Source organism: Nerophis ophidion, linkage group LG20 (assembly GCF_033978795.1).
Source record: "Nerophis ophidion isolate RoL-2023_Sa linkage group LG20, RoL_Noph_v1.0, whole genome shotgun sequence".
Classification (NCBI taxonomy): domain Eukaryota; kingdom Metazoa; phylum Chordata; class Actinopteri; order Syngnathiformes; family Syngnathidae; genus Nerophis; species Nerophis ophidion.
The window spans coordinates 44,646,907-44,660,996 of NC_084630.1; the positions used below are offsets into that span (position 1 = coordinate 44,646,907).

Consider the following 14,090-nt stretch of genomic DNA (forward strand, 5'->3'; position numbering starts at 1 on the left):
CTGCACTGGCTTCCTGTGCACTTAAGATGTGACTTTAAGGTTTTACTACTTACGTATAAAATACTACACGGTCTAGCTCCATCCTATCTTGCCGATTGTATTGTACCATATGTCCCGGCAAGAAATCTGCCTTCAAAGGACTCCGGCTTATTAGTGATTCCCAAAGCCCAAAAAAGTCTGCGGGCCATAGAGCGTTTTCTGTTCGGGCTCCAGTACTCTGGAATGCCCTCCCGGTAACAGTTCGAGATGCCATCTCAGTAGAAGCATTTAAGTCTCACCTTAAAACTCATTTGTATACTCTAGCCTTTAAATAGACTCCCTTTTTAGACCAGTTGATCTGCCGTTTCTTTTCTTTTTCTTCTATGTCCCACTCTCCCTTGTGGAGGGGGTCCGGTCCGATCCGGTGGCCATGTACTGCTTGCCTGTGTATCGGCTGGGGACATCTCTGCGCTGCTGATCCGCCTCCGCTTGGGATGGTTTCCTGCTGGCTCCGCTGTGAACGGGACTCTCGCTGCTGCGTTGGATCCGCTTTGGACTGGACTCTCGCGACTGTGTTGGATCCATTATGGATTGAACTTTCACAGTATCATGTTAGACCCGCTCGACATCCATTGCTTTCCTCCTCTCCAAGGTTCTCATAGTCATCATTGTCACCGACGTCCCACTGGGTGTGAGTTTTCCTTGCCCTTATGTGGGCCTACCGAGGATGTCGTGGTGGTTTGTGCAGCCCTTTGAGACACTAGTGATTTAGGGCTATATAAGTAAACATTGATTGATTGATTGATTTCAACGTCAGACATGATCACGCTCAAATTTTGCCGTAAATAAAGACGTACTCCAGATTTTTGTGCGCAAGCAAGCTTGATACAGGAGGCCCCGAGCCTGTAACATTTTCCACATGAGAACACTGTGGCGGTCCCTTTGGAACAGGCTGTAGTTTGTGCTTGTATTATCTGGACATGTGTGTACCTCACTTTCAGATCTAACTAAATATGACAGGGTGTTGTCTGAATATGCAGCAATGTGAGTGGGGTTAACCTGTTGATGAATACAAGGCTTTATGTCAAAGATAGATCTGTGTGGTAGGCAGATGGATATGAGGATGGTTATGTACATTCACTGCATGTTTTATGCTTGTGTGTGCAGAAAGTGTTTTGCAGGCATTCCACTTTGTTGATATTCCAGTGGTATTTTGCACTATTGTGATGCATCGAAAACTCGACCTCCGAAAAAAGACTCTGATTACCGAAAACCGTGCTGCAGAAACTGGATGTAAACAATATGCACGCCATTGCGATGTTTCCGTAATTTGAATACATCCAAGATAAACCTGTGGCAGCTTTTAAGTAGAGACGTTCCATCTGGAGCAATGGTGCGAAACAAGTGTTGCGTCATGCTCGCTGCAGCGTGCCTCTTCTGTCAGAGACATGGAGGGATAGAATTAGTCTCTAAACATTGATTATATTCTATAATAACACCAGAAGAAGATGCAAGATTTGTTGCGAGTTGATGATGCGCACCCGTAAATTATTTTATCCTTCAGGTTTTTCATTCACGTTCACTGTTCACCTACAAGGCCACCAAGTGTATGTGCTCGCAAAGGATGCAAACACCTCATTCTGTTTTTCATTGGTTTTAGGAGTCATTTTACGTGTTTTAGGAGTTTATGTATTTTAAGAGTCATTTTACGTGTTTTAGGAGTCTTGTTACGTGTTTTAGGAGTTTATGTATTTTAAGAGTCATTTTACGTGTTTTAGGAGTCTTTTTACGTGTTTTAGGAGTAATTTATGTTTTAGATGTCACTGTGCATCTCTTAGGTTCATTTTATGTGTTTTAGAGTAATTTTTAATGTTTTAGAAGTTGGTTGTGCAAGAAATCTGCGTTCAAAGGACTCCGGCTTGTTAGTGATTCCCAAAGCCCAAAAAAAGTCTGCGGGCTATAGAGCGTTTTCTGTTCGGGCTCCAGTACTCTGGAATGCCCTCCCGGTAACAGTTCGAGATGCTACCTCAGTAGAAGCATTTAAGTCTCATCTTAAAACTCTTTTGTATACTCTAGCCTTTAAATAGACTCCCTTTTTAGACCAGTTGATCTGCTGTTTCTTTTCTTTTTCTTCTATGTCCCACTCTCCCCTGTGGAGGGGGTCCGGTCCGATCCGGTGGCCATGTACTGCTTGCCTGTGTATCGGCTGGGGACATCTCTGCGCTGCTGATCCGCCTCCGCTTGGGATGGTTTCCTGCTGGCTCCGCTGTGAACGGGACTCTCGCTGCTGTGTTGGATCCGCTTTGGACTGGACTCTCGCGACTGTGTTGGATCCATTGTGGATTGAACTTTCACAGTATCATACTAGACCCGCTCGACATCCATTGCTTTCCTCCTCTCTAAGGTTCTCATAGTCATCATTGTCACCGACGTCCCACTGGGTGTGAGTTTTCCTTGCCCTTATGTGGGCCTACCGAGGATGTCGTGGTGGTTTGTGCAGCCCTTTGAGACACTAGTGATTTAGGGCTATATAAGTAAACATTGATTGATTGATTGATACTAGTCATTTTAATGGATTAAGTCATTTTATGCATTTGTGTTTCACACAAGAGGTAGAACATCTCACTCTGTGTTTTCTGGAATCTTTAAAACAAAAAAGCCTTTACAAGTCTACCGACACTTGAAAAACTGGTACAATAAGCTGCCACAATTGAACATGATGCAAAATCATATGAAAATATGTGGTAATACTAATTAATGATAACAGATTTGATTTTAAATGTGTGGATACATTTTTGGAGCCTTTTTAAAGAAAACCATATCACATCAAACTATGCAAATGACTCTGACGTCATGGTGACCACGCCCCTAACCACGCTCCCACTGCCACGGGTATCTGGCAGTCTAGGGAAAACCCTGACCCCCTTCTTTTCATTGCACTATGGTACAACCGCATGTAGCTGTTAAAAGCGACATAAAGTGTGAATGCTCTTGGAAGCATGCACATGGCGATTTATTGTCGCTGGAAAACTTACCAGCTTTAATTTGAATTTATCGTCGGTTAATGGACTTATCGAATATCCACCCAGGTCTAATACCCTATCTGAATCTTGATGGAAAAAAACCTTCTACTGATTTGCGAGCTTCTCCAGCAAGATCATTTTTCAGATAAGACATCTTCTCAATCAGTGGGAGGGGTTTTTGGTCACTAAGAGTCATGGATGTCAACTTTACCTGTCTGTAAACCTTAAAGGGTCACCATTGAATGTTGCGGGTTCAAGGACTGGCAATTGGCTTATACTTTATGAGCTGGCAATTACAATACGGCGCGCCGGAGTTTAAGGCGCACTGGAGATGAATGGTCTGATTTTTAAATATACTTTTTCATATATCAGGCTATAGGGCGCATTAAAGAAGTCTTATTATTAGTATTTTTTTGTAAATGTTAAACACTTCCCTGTGGTCTACATAACATGTAATGGTGGTTCTTTGGTCAAAATGTTGCATGGATTATATTTTACAGACCATCTTCAAGCCGCTTTCTGACAGTCGCTTCAGGATGCGCCGTTTTGTGGGCGGTCTTATTTACGTGGCGCACCCTCGGCAGCGTCTTCTTCCCGTCAACTTAGTTGTAGCGCTGTAGCGTGCGAGGAAGGTAGTGGAAGAAGTGTCAAAAGATGGCGCTAACTGTTTTATTGACGTTCAGACTTTACTTAAATCAATAATGGAGCAACATCTCCTCATCTGGAAACAAGGCCGGAAATGTGTCCCGTGAAAAAACGTCTGACCGGAATTTTCTAATAACTATAATTCCTTGGGTGAATAATGTAAACTCACTACACCGATATGTTTTAGCGCTTTCATGGTGAGTTTACGGACGGATTTAAGTAAGAACTTTACACTACTTTATACTATGTCCCATAACAAGAAGATAGAGAAAAAAAGAAGCTTATCGACTACGGTGTCGCCACGGACTACAAAGGCGGACACGCACAATTTTTACAGGTTTTATGCAGATCCCAAATACAGATCAACAGGTACCAGAAGGTAAGAAAAGTTGGCTTTGCATAATATTGTGAAACAAAACGCCAGATTATAGGTCTTACCTTACCTTGGTCACTACTGCATAGTTTCTCATGTTATATTCTTATTTTCACTGTTATATTTTTACTCTTATTTTTGCTTTTTATTTTTATTCTTATTGTTGTATTTTCTATTTTATTTCCATTTATACCCTCATTATTTACTTTTTGCTTTTTAAATTTCATCTCAATTCTGTACACTGCAGCTGGAATAAAAAATTTCCTGAAGGAATCAGCAAAGTTCTATCTATCTATCTATCTATCTATCTATCTATCTATCTATCTATCTATCTATCTATCTATCTATCTATCTATCTATCTATCTATCTATCTATCCATACACACACCATAATAAGACTTGTATGTTGAAGCACATCAAGCTGTGCGGCTTCATAGCTTACCAAAGTCGTACTAAAACATTTTGATACATTTTTGAGTCCCGTGTGTAGTGGTGTTCTATATTTTTAATGGAACATTTAAATGGTTGGTGTTGTTTACTTCAGTCTAATTGCCATCATAGTGCAGTCTACACATATCTCTTATGTTTGACTGCCATCTACTGGTCACACTTATCATTACACCATGTACCAAATAAAGTTGCTTTGAGGTCGGTAAGCAAAACCAGAATTAGTCCGTACATTAGGCGCACCGGGTAATACAGCCTACTGTTGAGTTATGAGGGGAAAAAAAATATTTTAAGTGCGCCTTGTAGTACAGAAAATATGGTACTTGGGCTAAAGTAACATATGCTTGAGTTATTGTCAGTTCAGTAGCTGCTTGGGGAAGATGGAATGATCCATCATATGGATTCAGTTGGGCTTCAGATTTACTTCTACAGCAAGCAGAGTAATTGTTGTCAATTCAGTGTTCATCGTGGCTATCGAAACCTTCAAAATCGTCACGTGAGCTGCTGATGTAGCGACATCTGTTGTTGCTTGCAACTGCTGCCATTTTGCTCTCTCTTCCTGGTTAGCGCCTTGCATGGCAGCTCCCGTCATCAGTGTGTGAATGTGTGTGAATGGGTGAATGTGGAAATACTGTCAAAGCGCTTTGGGCTCCTTAAAAAGGGGTAGAAAAGCGCTATAGAATTAAAACTATTTTTACCATTTTCGAACCTTTTAAAAATGTGCCCTTTGTGTTTGAATTTCTTTAACTGCTTTTTATTGATCTAGCTTAGCGACTTCCTCTGCTTTGCGTAGTGCTGTCTGAACTGGAGATACTGTTTGACCTCTCTGATGACTTTGCTGAACCTATAGTTTCAGTTCTAGTGTAACCAAAGATGTAACCATATTCATCTTTTTTTAATACTGCCCTCACACTTTCTTTCTCAAACGGGTCATTATAATCTTCATCAACAGTCTTTTGCCGGTTACAGATGAGGTCACATATTTCCTTCGTTAATGTGATACAAGCATCCAATTTTTTGACAATTCCAGTTGTGGTTTTGCTATTTTGTAGAATAGGCTTGTACTGTAATCTTAAAGCATCACACTTTGCTTCAAATGCTTGCTGCAAATCATTAAGGTCTTGCGTTTGTTAGCTTTAAGTTTTGTACTTGTCTCTCTTGCTGCAAACTTCCAAGAATTATAGGCTTTTTTAAGCTTTATATCTTGCATGTCTGGTCCTTTCTCTGTTCATTTTCTCCCAAGGGAGCTGGATCTGTGTCGTTTGTCTGTCCTCTCAGTTGGAAATTACATTTTGTTTATTTTGTCAGCTCTTTTAAGTCAGTTGTGGCTCTTAAAGGGGAACTGCGCTTTCTTGGAAAATGTTCCTATGGTTCACAATCATGTAGACATGAGGACGGCTGTTTTTTTTTTTTTTAATGCATTTTAACTTGAAAATAGAAGACAGCTTACAACGAAACTACTTGGAGTTCAAAATTCCAAAGAAAGTGAAGTTTTCCTTGAAATGTTCTATGCCATCTATGACAAGTACCGTATCTTTTGGACTATAAGGCACACTAAAAATCCTTTCATTTTCTAAAAACTGGACAGTGCGCCTTGTAACCCGGTGCGTCTAATCTATGGAATAATTTTGGTTTTGCTTGCCGACCTTTAAGTAATTTTATTGGGTACACGGTGAAATTATCAGTGTGACCAGTAGATGGTCTTGTTTGGTGTGGCTTCACAACGTGTTGCATATTAATAAGTGTTAAAGTTGTTTATATCACAACTATCAGTGTACTCTGTATCACCAAGTATGCCTTTCAATCTTGTACGTGTAATTGCGGAAGCTGCACACAACATGTTGCCGGACCAACACTCGGTTCATACATGTTGTTGAATGTGTCTAAGGCAATGGCTTCACAGCACGCCTATATTCTTGTCATCAGGATGAACGCTATTGGAAAGTCGCGAGAACGTTAGCGGCTCCAATTGTCTTCATTATTCTGTGAAACAGGTTTAAATGACTCTGTGAGTGGTAAAGGCAGCCGACCTCTGATGTATTTCAGCGTGTGGTTGGCGGGCGGGTACGGTCCTGATAAAGTGTTGGCTCGGGTGGACGGCGGGTGGATGAAGACTTTGGTGATGCGGATGCGGATGATATAATTGCCTATCCGCGCATCTCTAATATGTATGTATATATATGTGTATGTATGTGTGTGTGTGTTTATTTATACGTGTGTGTGTGTATGTATGTATATATATATATATATGTGTGTGTGTGTGTGTGTGTGTGTGTGTGTGTGTGTGTATATATATATATATATATATATATATATATGTATGTATACGTATAAATGTATATGTATATGTATAAATGTATGTGTACTTAAGTGAGCACTAGGTAGCTTCATTAAATTTTTGGTTCAGACCAAAGTGTTACTACAAGTGGGAGCAGCCTGTTGAACAACCTAACCCACTGCCCCACATTTTAAAGCAGAAATTAATGTTGAATAAGTTTAACTATATATAAGATCCTTATGACTGTTTGTGCGTATGTGGTTTGTAAATGAACCATTGCTTTGATGTTAATCAGAAAGAGCCATTCCCCCAGTGTCTACCTCAGTAACACCAAGATACCCGATGACTGTTTAACAGTTATGCTTGACTCAACCAGAAACGTGCGTGTATGTGAATACGACAAGAAAAGTTTTGTGCCTCGTGGTATTTGGGGATATCATCATTCTCTGTTGTGAAGCATGGCAGTGATTGGTTACATTAACCAACAGCTTGGCCTGTGGTCACACCAATGTACGTGGGAAATAATGTGTGATAATGATGAAATGTTGTGATTTTGTATTGATTATTTGTGTTTCTGCCTCTCAGGTGGAGGAGGGAAGAGGAACGGCCGCAGTAAGAAATGGAAAGAAATGCTAAAACTGCCCCATATCAGCCAGTGTGAGGAGCTTCGGCGCACCATTGGTAAGAAATTGGGCGTGATTCTCTATTTGCCTTTGACGCTGAACGATTATATACCATGCTGTGTCAATGGGTTGGGTCGGACTGAGGGAGGAAGCTCCGATTGGACTTCCTTCCTCTTTCTATGCGACTCCACCCGCAGTTACAGGCAAGGGAGGGAAAGCCATTTGTGTATTGGGATTACTGATTGAAGGAATTGTCTGCACAGCCATTTGTTTGTCTGTTTGCATGCCAGATCACAACGTTTAGTTAACCTATGCTTGGGTTTAGCATGAGCGTGACCCAAGGAGTGCCGTACTTTGAAGACATACTGGGGCTGTTCCGATCTGGATGGTGTGCTGCAGATACCAGTACCTAAACCAATCACATGCAATAAGTATACAAATTGATACTGTTGTTAGTTTTTTTCCAGCTGCGCCTTCTGTCTAAAGCAGACCTGGGCAGATTAAGGCCCGGAGGCCGCATGCGGCCCGTTAAGCTTTTCAATAAGGGCCGCCGGACATTCCCAAATACTTTTTTTTAGATCTTTAACCTTAGCCACCATTATGATGTGCAGTGATGTTTCTAATGACCGTAAGTCTTGAATTGTACAATGTATTTCAATGGTTGGAATCTGCGTTTTTGCAGTATATACTAGTTAATATTGTCATGTAATTAGTTACTAGGGTCATGTAATTAGTTACTATGGTCATCTAATTAATTACTATGGTAGTGTAAGTACCAGCAGCTCAGACGAGGCACCAAGCAGTGTGGGCGGGGAGCGTTTCCGCAGAACCTGAAATGTGGGTGTCAGGGACAGAAGCGGAAGGAGATTTTTACAACAAAGTTCTAAAGCTTAGTGATATATCAAATATCAGATTTTTACCCTTCATGTTCATATTTCACTGTGTTTGTTGCATTTTTGTTGTGTTTCGCTTGATTGGAAAATATGTCTATTGAGAGGGTGTGTGCTGTTAGTATGTTAATATTCAGTGTTTTATCGTTCGCAGTTATAATCGTAAATCCCACATTCTTTTTTTTCATGTACATTCTGGGTGTCTCATTAAGTAGAAAAAATTGAAATTCCATTCTGTTTTTTAATGCGGTCTGTCATAACGTTTTTAGCTTTCAATCAGATATTATTGTGAGTTTTTGTATTAGTGTTCCTTAAAATAGATATTCCGGCCCTCAGACACATTTCTTTCTCTAAATTTGGCCCTCAAGTCAAAATAATTGCCCAGGCCTGGTCTAAAGTAAAGCCGTTTGTCAGCAAGCGAGACCTTGAAATGGCTGTTCATGCTTTCATCAGTTCCCGCCTTGACTACTGTAATGCTCTGTATGTTGCTGTCAACAAGTCATCTATAAATCGTCTTCAACTGGTGCAAAATGTTGCAGCTCGAGTTTTGACAATCACTTGACTACAGAGCATTCTAGTTCTGCGCTCTTTGCGTTGGCTTTCAGTTTGTTTTAGTGTTGATTTTAAACTTTAATGTTTGTTTTTAGGGAAGTCCATTGTACTGCTCCATCTTATTTGTGTGAGCTCCGAAACACCCATGTCGGGGTCTACGGTCTGCCAGCCAACAGCAGGTGGCGATTTTTATGTCCAAATATAAACAGTGGGACAATCGGTCTTTCTCCATAGCTGGTCCCGGACTTTGGAACACGTTACCTGGCGAACTACAGCCCATCACAATTTTACATTTGTTTAACACTAAACTTAAAACATATTTATTTAAGGTTGCATTTGGTACTGAAGATAATGGGGACACTTTCTAATGAATTTTAACTTAACATTCAATTGTTTTTATTGTTTTATTATTTTTATTATGTGCTCTGTCTTTCTCTCACTGTTGTCCAGCAGTTTGGTTCTGTTATAGCTAATGTAAAGGCTTTTGCAAAAATTGTTTAATTCAAGTTTGATTGATTATTATTAGTTTGTATATTGTTAATGTAATGTACATTGATGTTATATGGTCTAAATATATTACACTTAATGAGTAATAATATTAATATTATGTCTACAAGGCTCCTTACAGAAAGTGACAAGGGTGATCGCGGCACTTGCTGCGGTTGCTGTGGTTAAATTCGAACCCTGGACAACGAAGCAGTGACTCCCGCTGTAGACAACCATGACTCTGTGTATTTGCACTTGTCCGACGTTGTCACGTTATTTATTTATCAAATTTTCCTTCTGTTGGCTACTTTTGTTTTACCTCTCTTTTTGAAGTTGAGCTGTTCTGTGCCCTCCACAATGTGATATGTGCGGGTTGCCGCGCGACTTAATGCTACGATATTCTGTGTACGTGCCTGAGGCTAGCAGTTAACACTTGGAGTAGCGGTAAGGTTGTGAATAAAAGAGCTTGTTGACAACCGGATCTCTTATTTTATCCTTACATTGACACATTCCAATCCAGACCATACTTTTGTTTTTGCTAGTCTTGGTTTTAGAGAAATCAACTCAATATACATATATAGCTGTACATGTTGAATGGGGGGAGACAGCAGCAAGACAATCGCTTCATTCAGAGACTATCAAATTTGTTACTGTATATGTCAGCAGCTAAATTAGAAGCGTTTGTTTGCTTATTTACTACTAAAAGACAAGTTGTCTCGTATGTTCACTATTTTAATTAAGGACAAAATTGCAATAAGAAACATATGTTTAATGTACCATAAGATGTTTTGTTAAAATAAAGGCAATAATGCCATTTTTTTGTGGTCCCTTTTTATTTATAAAAGTATCGAACAGTACTGAAAAGTATGAAAATACATTTTGGTACACATAAAACCTGTTTGATGATTATTTCAGAAACAAAATGTTTTCATCCACAAACTATAAAATTATTTGAACAAAAAGTCTGAAGTTGTTCAGTACACGTTACAACTGAGAAGTTGAATCAGAACAAACACACACAAAAAAAATTCTAATTTAAAAATATTTAGATATAAAATGTCAGGGTGTACTCCGCCTTCCGCACAAGTGCAGCTGGGGTAGGCTGCAGCGCCCCCCGCGACTACAAAGGGAATAAGCGGTAGAAAATTGGATGGATGTCAGGGTGTACACAAGTGCAGCTGGTGTAGGCTGCAGCACCCCCCCCAAGAACCAGAGAGGGACAAGTGGAAAATGGACGGATGGATGTCTTTTTTTTCCTTATTAAATTAGCTGGTTTGTTTATTCTCCCAGTCGGGACAATAGACAAAGACATTCAGTGCCTGCCTGTGAAACCGCATTCAGGGTAGCATTACTGCACACAACAAAACTTGAGCTCAAGCAGTCAGTGAGACTAAAGTCTGTCATTGAATTTGCTGCTCCTTTTAAATGTTGTTTCAACTTCAATGCTAGTGTTAGCCATATGTATATATATATATATATATATATATATATATATATATATATGTACACAAAAATTTTGGTTCGTGCATACCTCGGTTTAGAGGTCACGGTTCGGTTCATTTTCGGTACAGTAAGAAAACAACAAAATATAAATTTTTTGGTCATTTATTTACCAAATTTGTAAACAATGGCTTTATCCTTTTAACATTGGGAACACTATAATTGGCTTCACGGTGTCAGAGGGGTTAGTGCGTCTGCCTCACAATACGAAGGTCCTGCAGTGTTCAATCCCAGGCTCGGGATCTTTCTGTGTGGAGTTTGCATGTTCTCCCCGTGAATGCGTGGGTTCCCTCCAGGTGTTCCGGCTTCCTCCCACTTCCAAAGACATGCACCTGGGGATAGGTTGATTGGCAACACTAAATTGGCCCTAGTGTGTGAATGTTGTCTGTCTATCTGTGTTGGCCCTGCAATGAGGTGGCGACTTGTCCAGGGTGTACACCGCCTTCCGCCCGATTGTAGCTGAGATAGGCGCCAGCGCCCCCCACGACTCCAAAAGGGAATAAGAGGTAGAAAACGGATGGATGGATGGAACACTATAATAATTTTGCCCACCTTAATCCACATTAAACTGCCTGAAGTTGTTGCTTTGATTAAAACAAATGACAAAACCTTTCTTCTACATATAAAAAGTGCAACATTAAACAGTTAATGTTTGTTTTGTGAGACAAATTAAATTTTTTCTTTGGCCAGGTTCTTGTCATTTTGCCAACGTAGTTTCTGTTGAAAGAGTCATTTATCCCGTGCTGAAAAGTGTCCATTCCAATATAGAGTACTGTATATATTTTGGTGGTTAATATTATTATTATTATTGTTGTTTAACTGGTTTTAATTTAGTGTTGCCAATCAATGGCCCTAGTGTGTGAATGTGAGTGTGAATGTTGTCTGTCTATCTGTGTTGGCCCTGTGATGAGGTGGCGACTTGTCCAGGGTGTACCCTGCCTTCCGCCCGATTGTAGCTGAGATAGGCGCCAGCGCCCCCCGCGACCCCGAAAGGGAATAAGCGGTAGAAAATGGATGGATGGATGGATGGATGGTTTTAATTTAATTTGATTCTAGTGTCTTCCCCATCGTTTTGTACTTGGTACTGCAAGTTAAAAGAAATGTTAAAATGTTTTCAGTTTGTGTTTATTATAATAAACAATTAAACTGAGCATTTATTCTCTGCCCATTTATTTAGTGGAAAGTGTATCTTAAGTTGTGTTATACAGAACAGGACAAAAGTTTGGACACACCTTCTCATATCGATGCCTTTTCTTTATTTTCATGACTATTTACATTGTAGAGTGTCACTGAAGGCATCAAAACTATGACACCTGTGAAGTGAAAACCATTTCAGTTGACTACCACTTTAAGCTCATTGATAGAATGCCAAGAGTGTGCAAAGCCGTAATTAGAGCAAAGGGTGGCTATTTCAAAAAATATAAAACACGTTTTCAGTTATTTCACCGTTTTGTGTTAAGTACATAACTCCATATGTGTTCATTCATAATTTTGATGCCTTTAATGACCATCTATGATGTAAATAGTCATGAAAATAAAGGAAACTTATTGAATGAGAAGGGGTGTCCAAACTTTTAGCCTGTACTGTACATTTATACAAACAGTATGTAGTGTTGCTGTAGCAAGCTACTTTTTCGATGTAGCTTGAACTGTAGCTTGCTACAATTCTCTGGGGATAGCTTCCCTTGTAGCTTAGTTGCATTTAATTGAGAGTAAGTAGTAGCTTATCTAATGACATTTTCCAAGTAACTTGCCCATCACTGATTAAAAAGCATAAATCGGCAATGGCCGATTACATCATTTTTTAATGAAAATTGACTGATACTGATTGGTGGCACATCCCCTTGTAGAGTACGAACTGTACATAATATGTGTGCTACCGGGCCACAGAGAAACATTTAAATAATTTATAAATGACTGCATTTTCTCCGACTTATCTTTCACCTGTCCCACTAGACCAGTGGTCGGCAACCCAAAATGTTGAAAGAGTCATATTGGACCAAAAATACAAAAAACAATCTGTCTGTAGCTGCAAAAAATGAAAAGCCGTATATAAGTTTTCTAATGAAAGCAACACATGACGTAAGTGGCTATATTAGCCTGCTATCAAAATGACTGTGTCACAGGCTGAAGCAAATCTTTGTTGACAGAAATGTTGAAATTTAATATTTATTCTGCACCGTTTTACAACATTAAAAACCATTAGTAAATCAGAGGTTACTCAGAAGGTGAGATAATTCCTGGAAATTACGGGCATTTAATGGCCAAAGGTATAGATTTGTGTGTCCAAGTTAAAGGAAACGGCAGACAGTCTTCTTTTAATAGATTTATTACAATTTTTGGACAGCTTGGTAATGTTTGCTGTGGTCTGGAACAACATGGCGCACAAACAGCCAATATTACATACGGATAATGTGTCATGAGACATTCAAAACTAAATTATATACAAAGAGGACAAAAGTAAAGGACATTAAATAAGCTCAAATATACCTACAAATGAGGCATAATTATGCAATATGTACAGTACATACAGCTAGCCTAAATAGCATGTTAGCATTGATTAGCTTGCAGTCATGCTCTGACCAAATATGCCAGATTAGCACTCCGACAAGTCAGTAAAATCAACAAATTGGACCTTTGTGCATTCACACACAGTATACAACTTTTGGTGGACAAAATAAGACAAAAAAGGAGTGGAAGATTTTAAATGTAAACAAACTGTTGCGTTTCTTTGTATTTTTCCCCCATCTTTTTTAATTTTCAATCCTTTTAAAAAAAATACTCCAAAGAGCCACTAGGCTCTGACTTCAGCACTAGACACACCAATAAACTTGTTTATCGAGGTAAAATAAAACTCCTCATAGGAAGTTGCCCTTTGTTATATTTGTTATAACTTTGTGACATGATACAATGCACATTAATGAACATGTAAAATATAAAGGCTGATTTCCGTCTTCAGTCCCCAGCAGGTTGATGGTAACCTGCTGGGGATCTCATTGCAAAGAAACAAGGGCTCCCTCTAATTCAGCGTTATATTGATTTGCATTTTTCATTTACTAATTTTTGCTGTTTTTATCTGGCACAAGTGGAAAGCCGGTCCCTAAAAATAATGCCTTCATTAAACCGGTGCAAAAAATGTTGGGGACCACTGCATTAAAAGGGTACCAGTGCATCACAGGTTTCTCTGCTATTGTTGCAGCATCAACCACAGCCCCCTCCCCCACATTCATACACCTCCCTACTTTCTCTCTTTGCCTCCCCCTCAGCTATCTGACTCTCTCGCTCGCTCGCTCC

The 14,090-nt window shown here is 39.6% G+C and overlaps 1 protein-coding gene across 2 annotated transcripts in view; it reads left to right on the forward strand.

Annotated features, from left to right (window-relative positions):
• grk4 (G protein-coupled receptor kinase 4) overlaps positions 1-14,090 on the forward strand; it is a 204,855-nt gene that overhangs the window by 65,520 nt on the left and 125,245 nt on the right. For both annotated transcript variants that reach the window (XM_061881348.1, XM_061881347.1), the window contains exon 2: positions 7,331-7,426. In XM_061881348.1, coding sequence (XP_061737332.1) covers positions 7,331-7,426 — 96 coding nt within the window. The remainder of the gene's footprint in view (positions 1-7,330; positions 7,427-14,090) is intronic.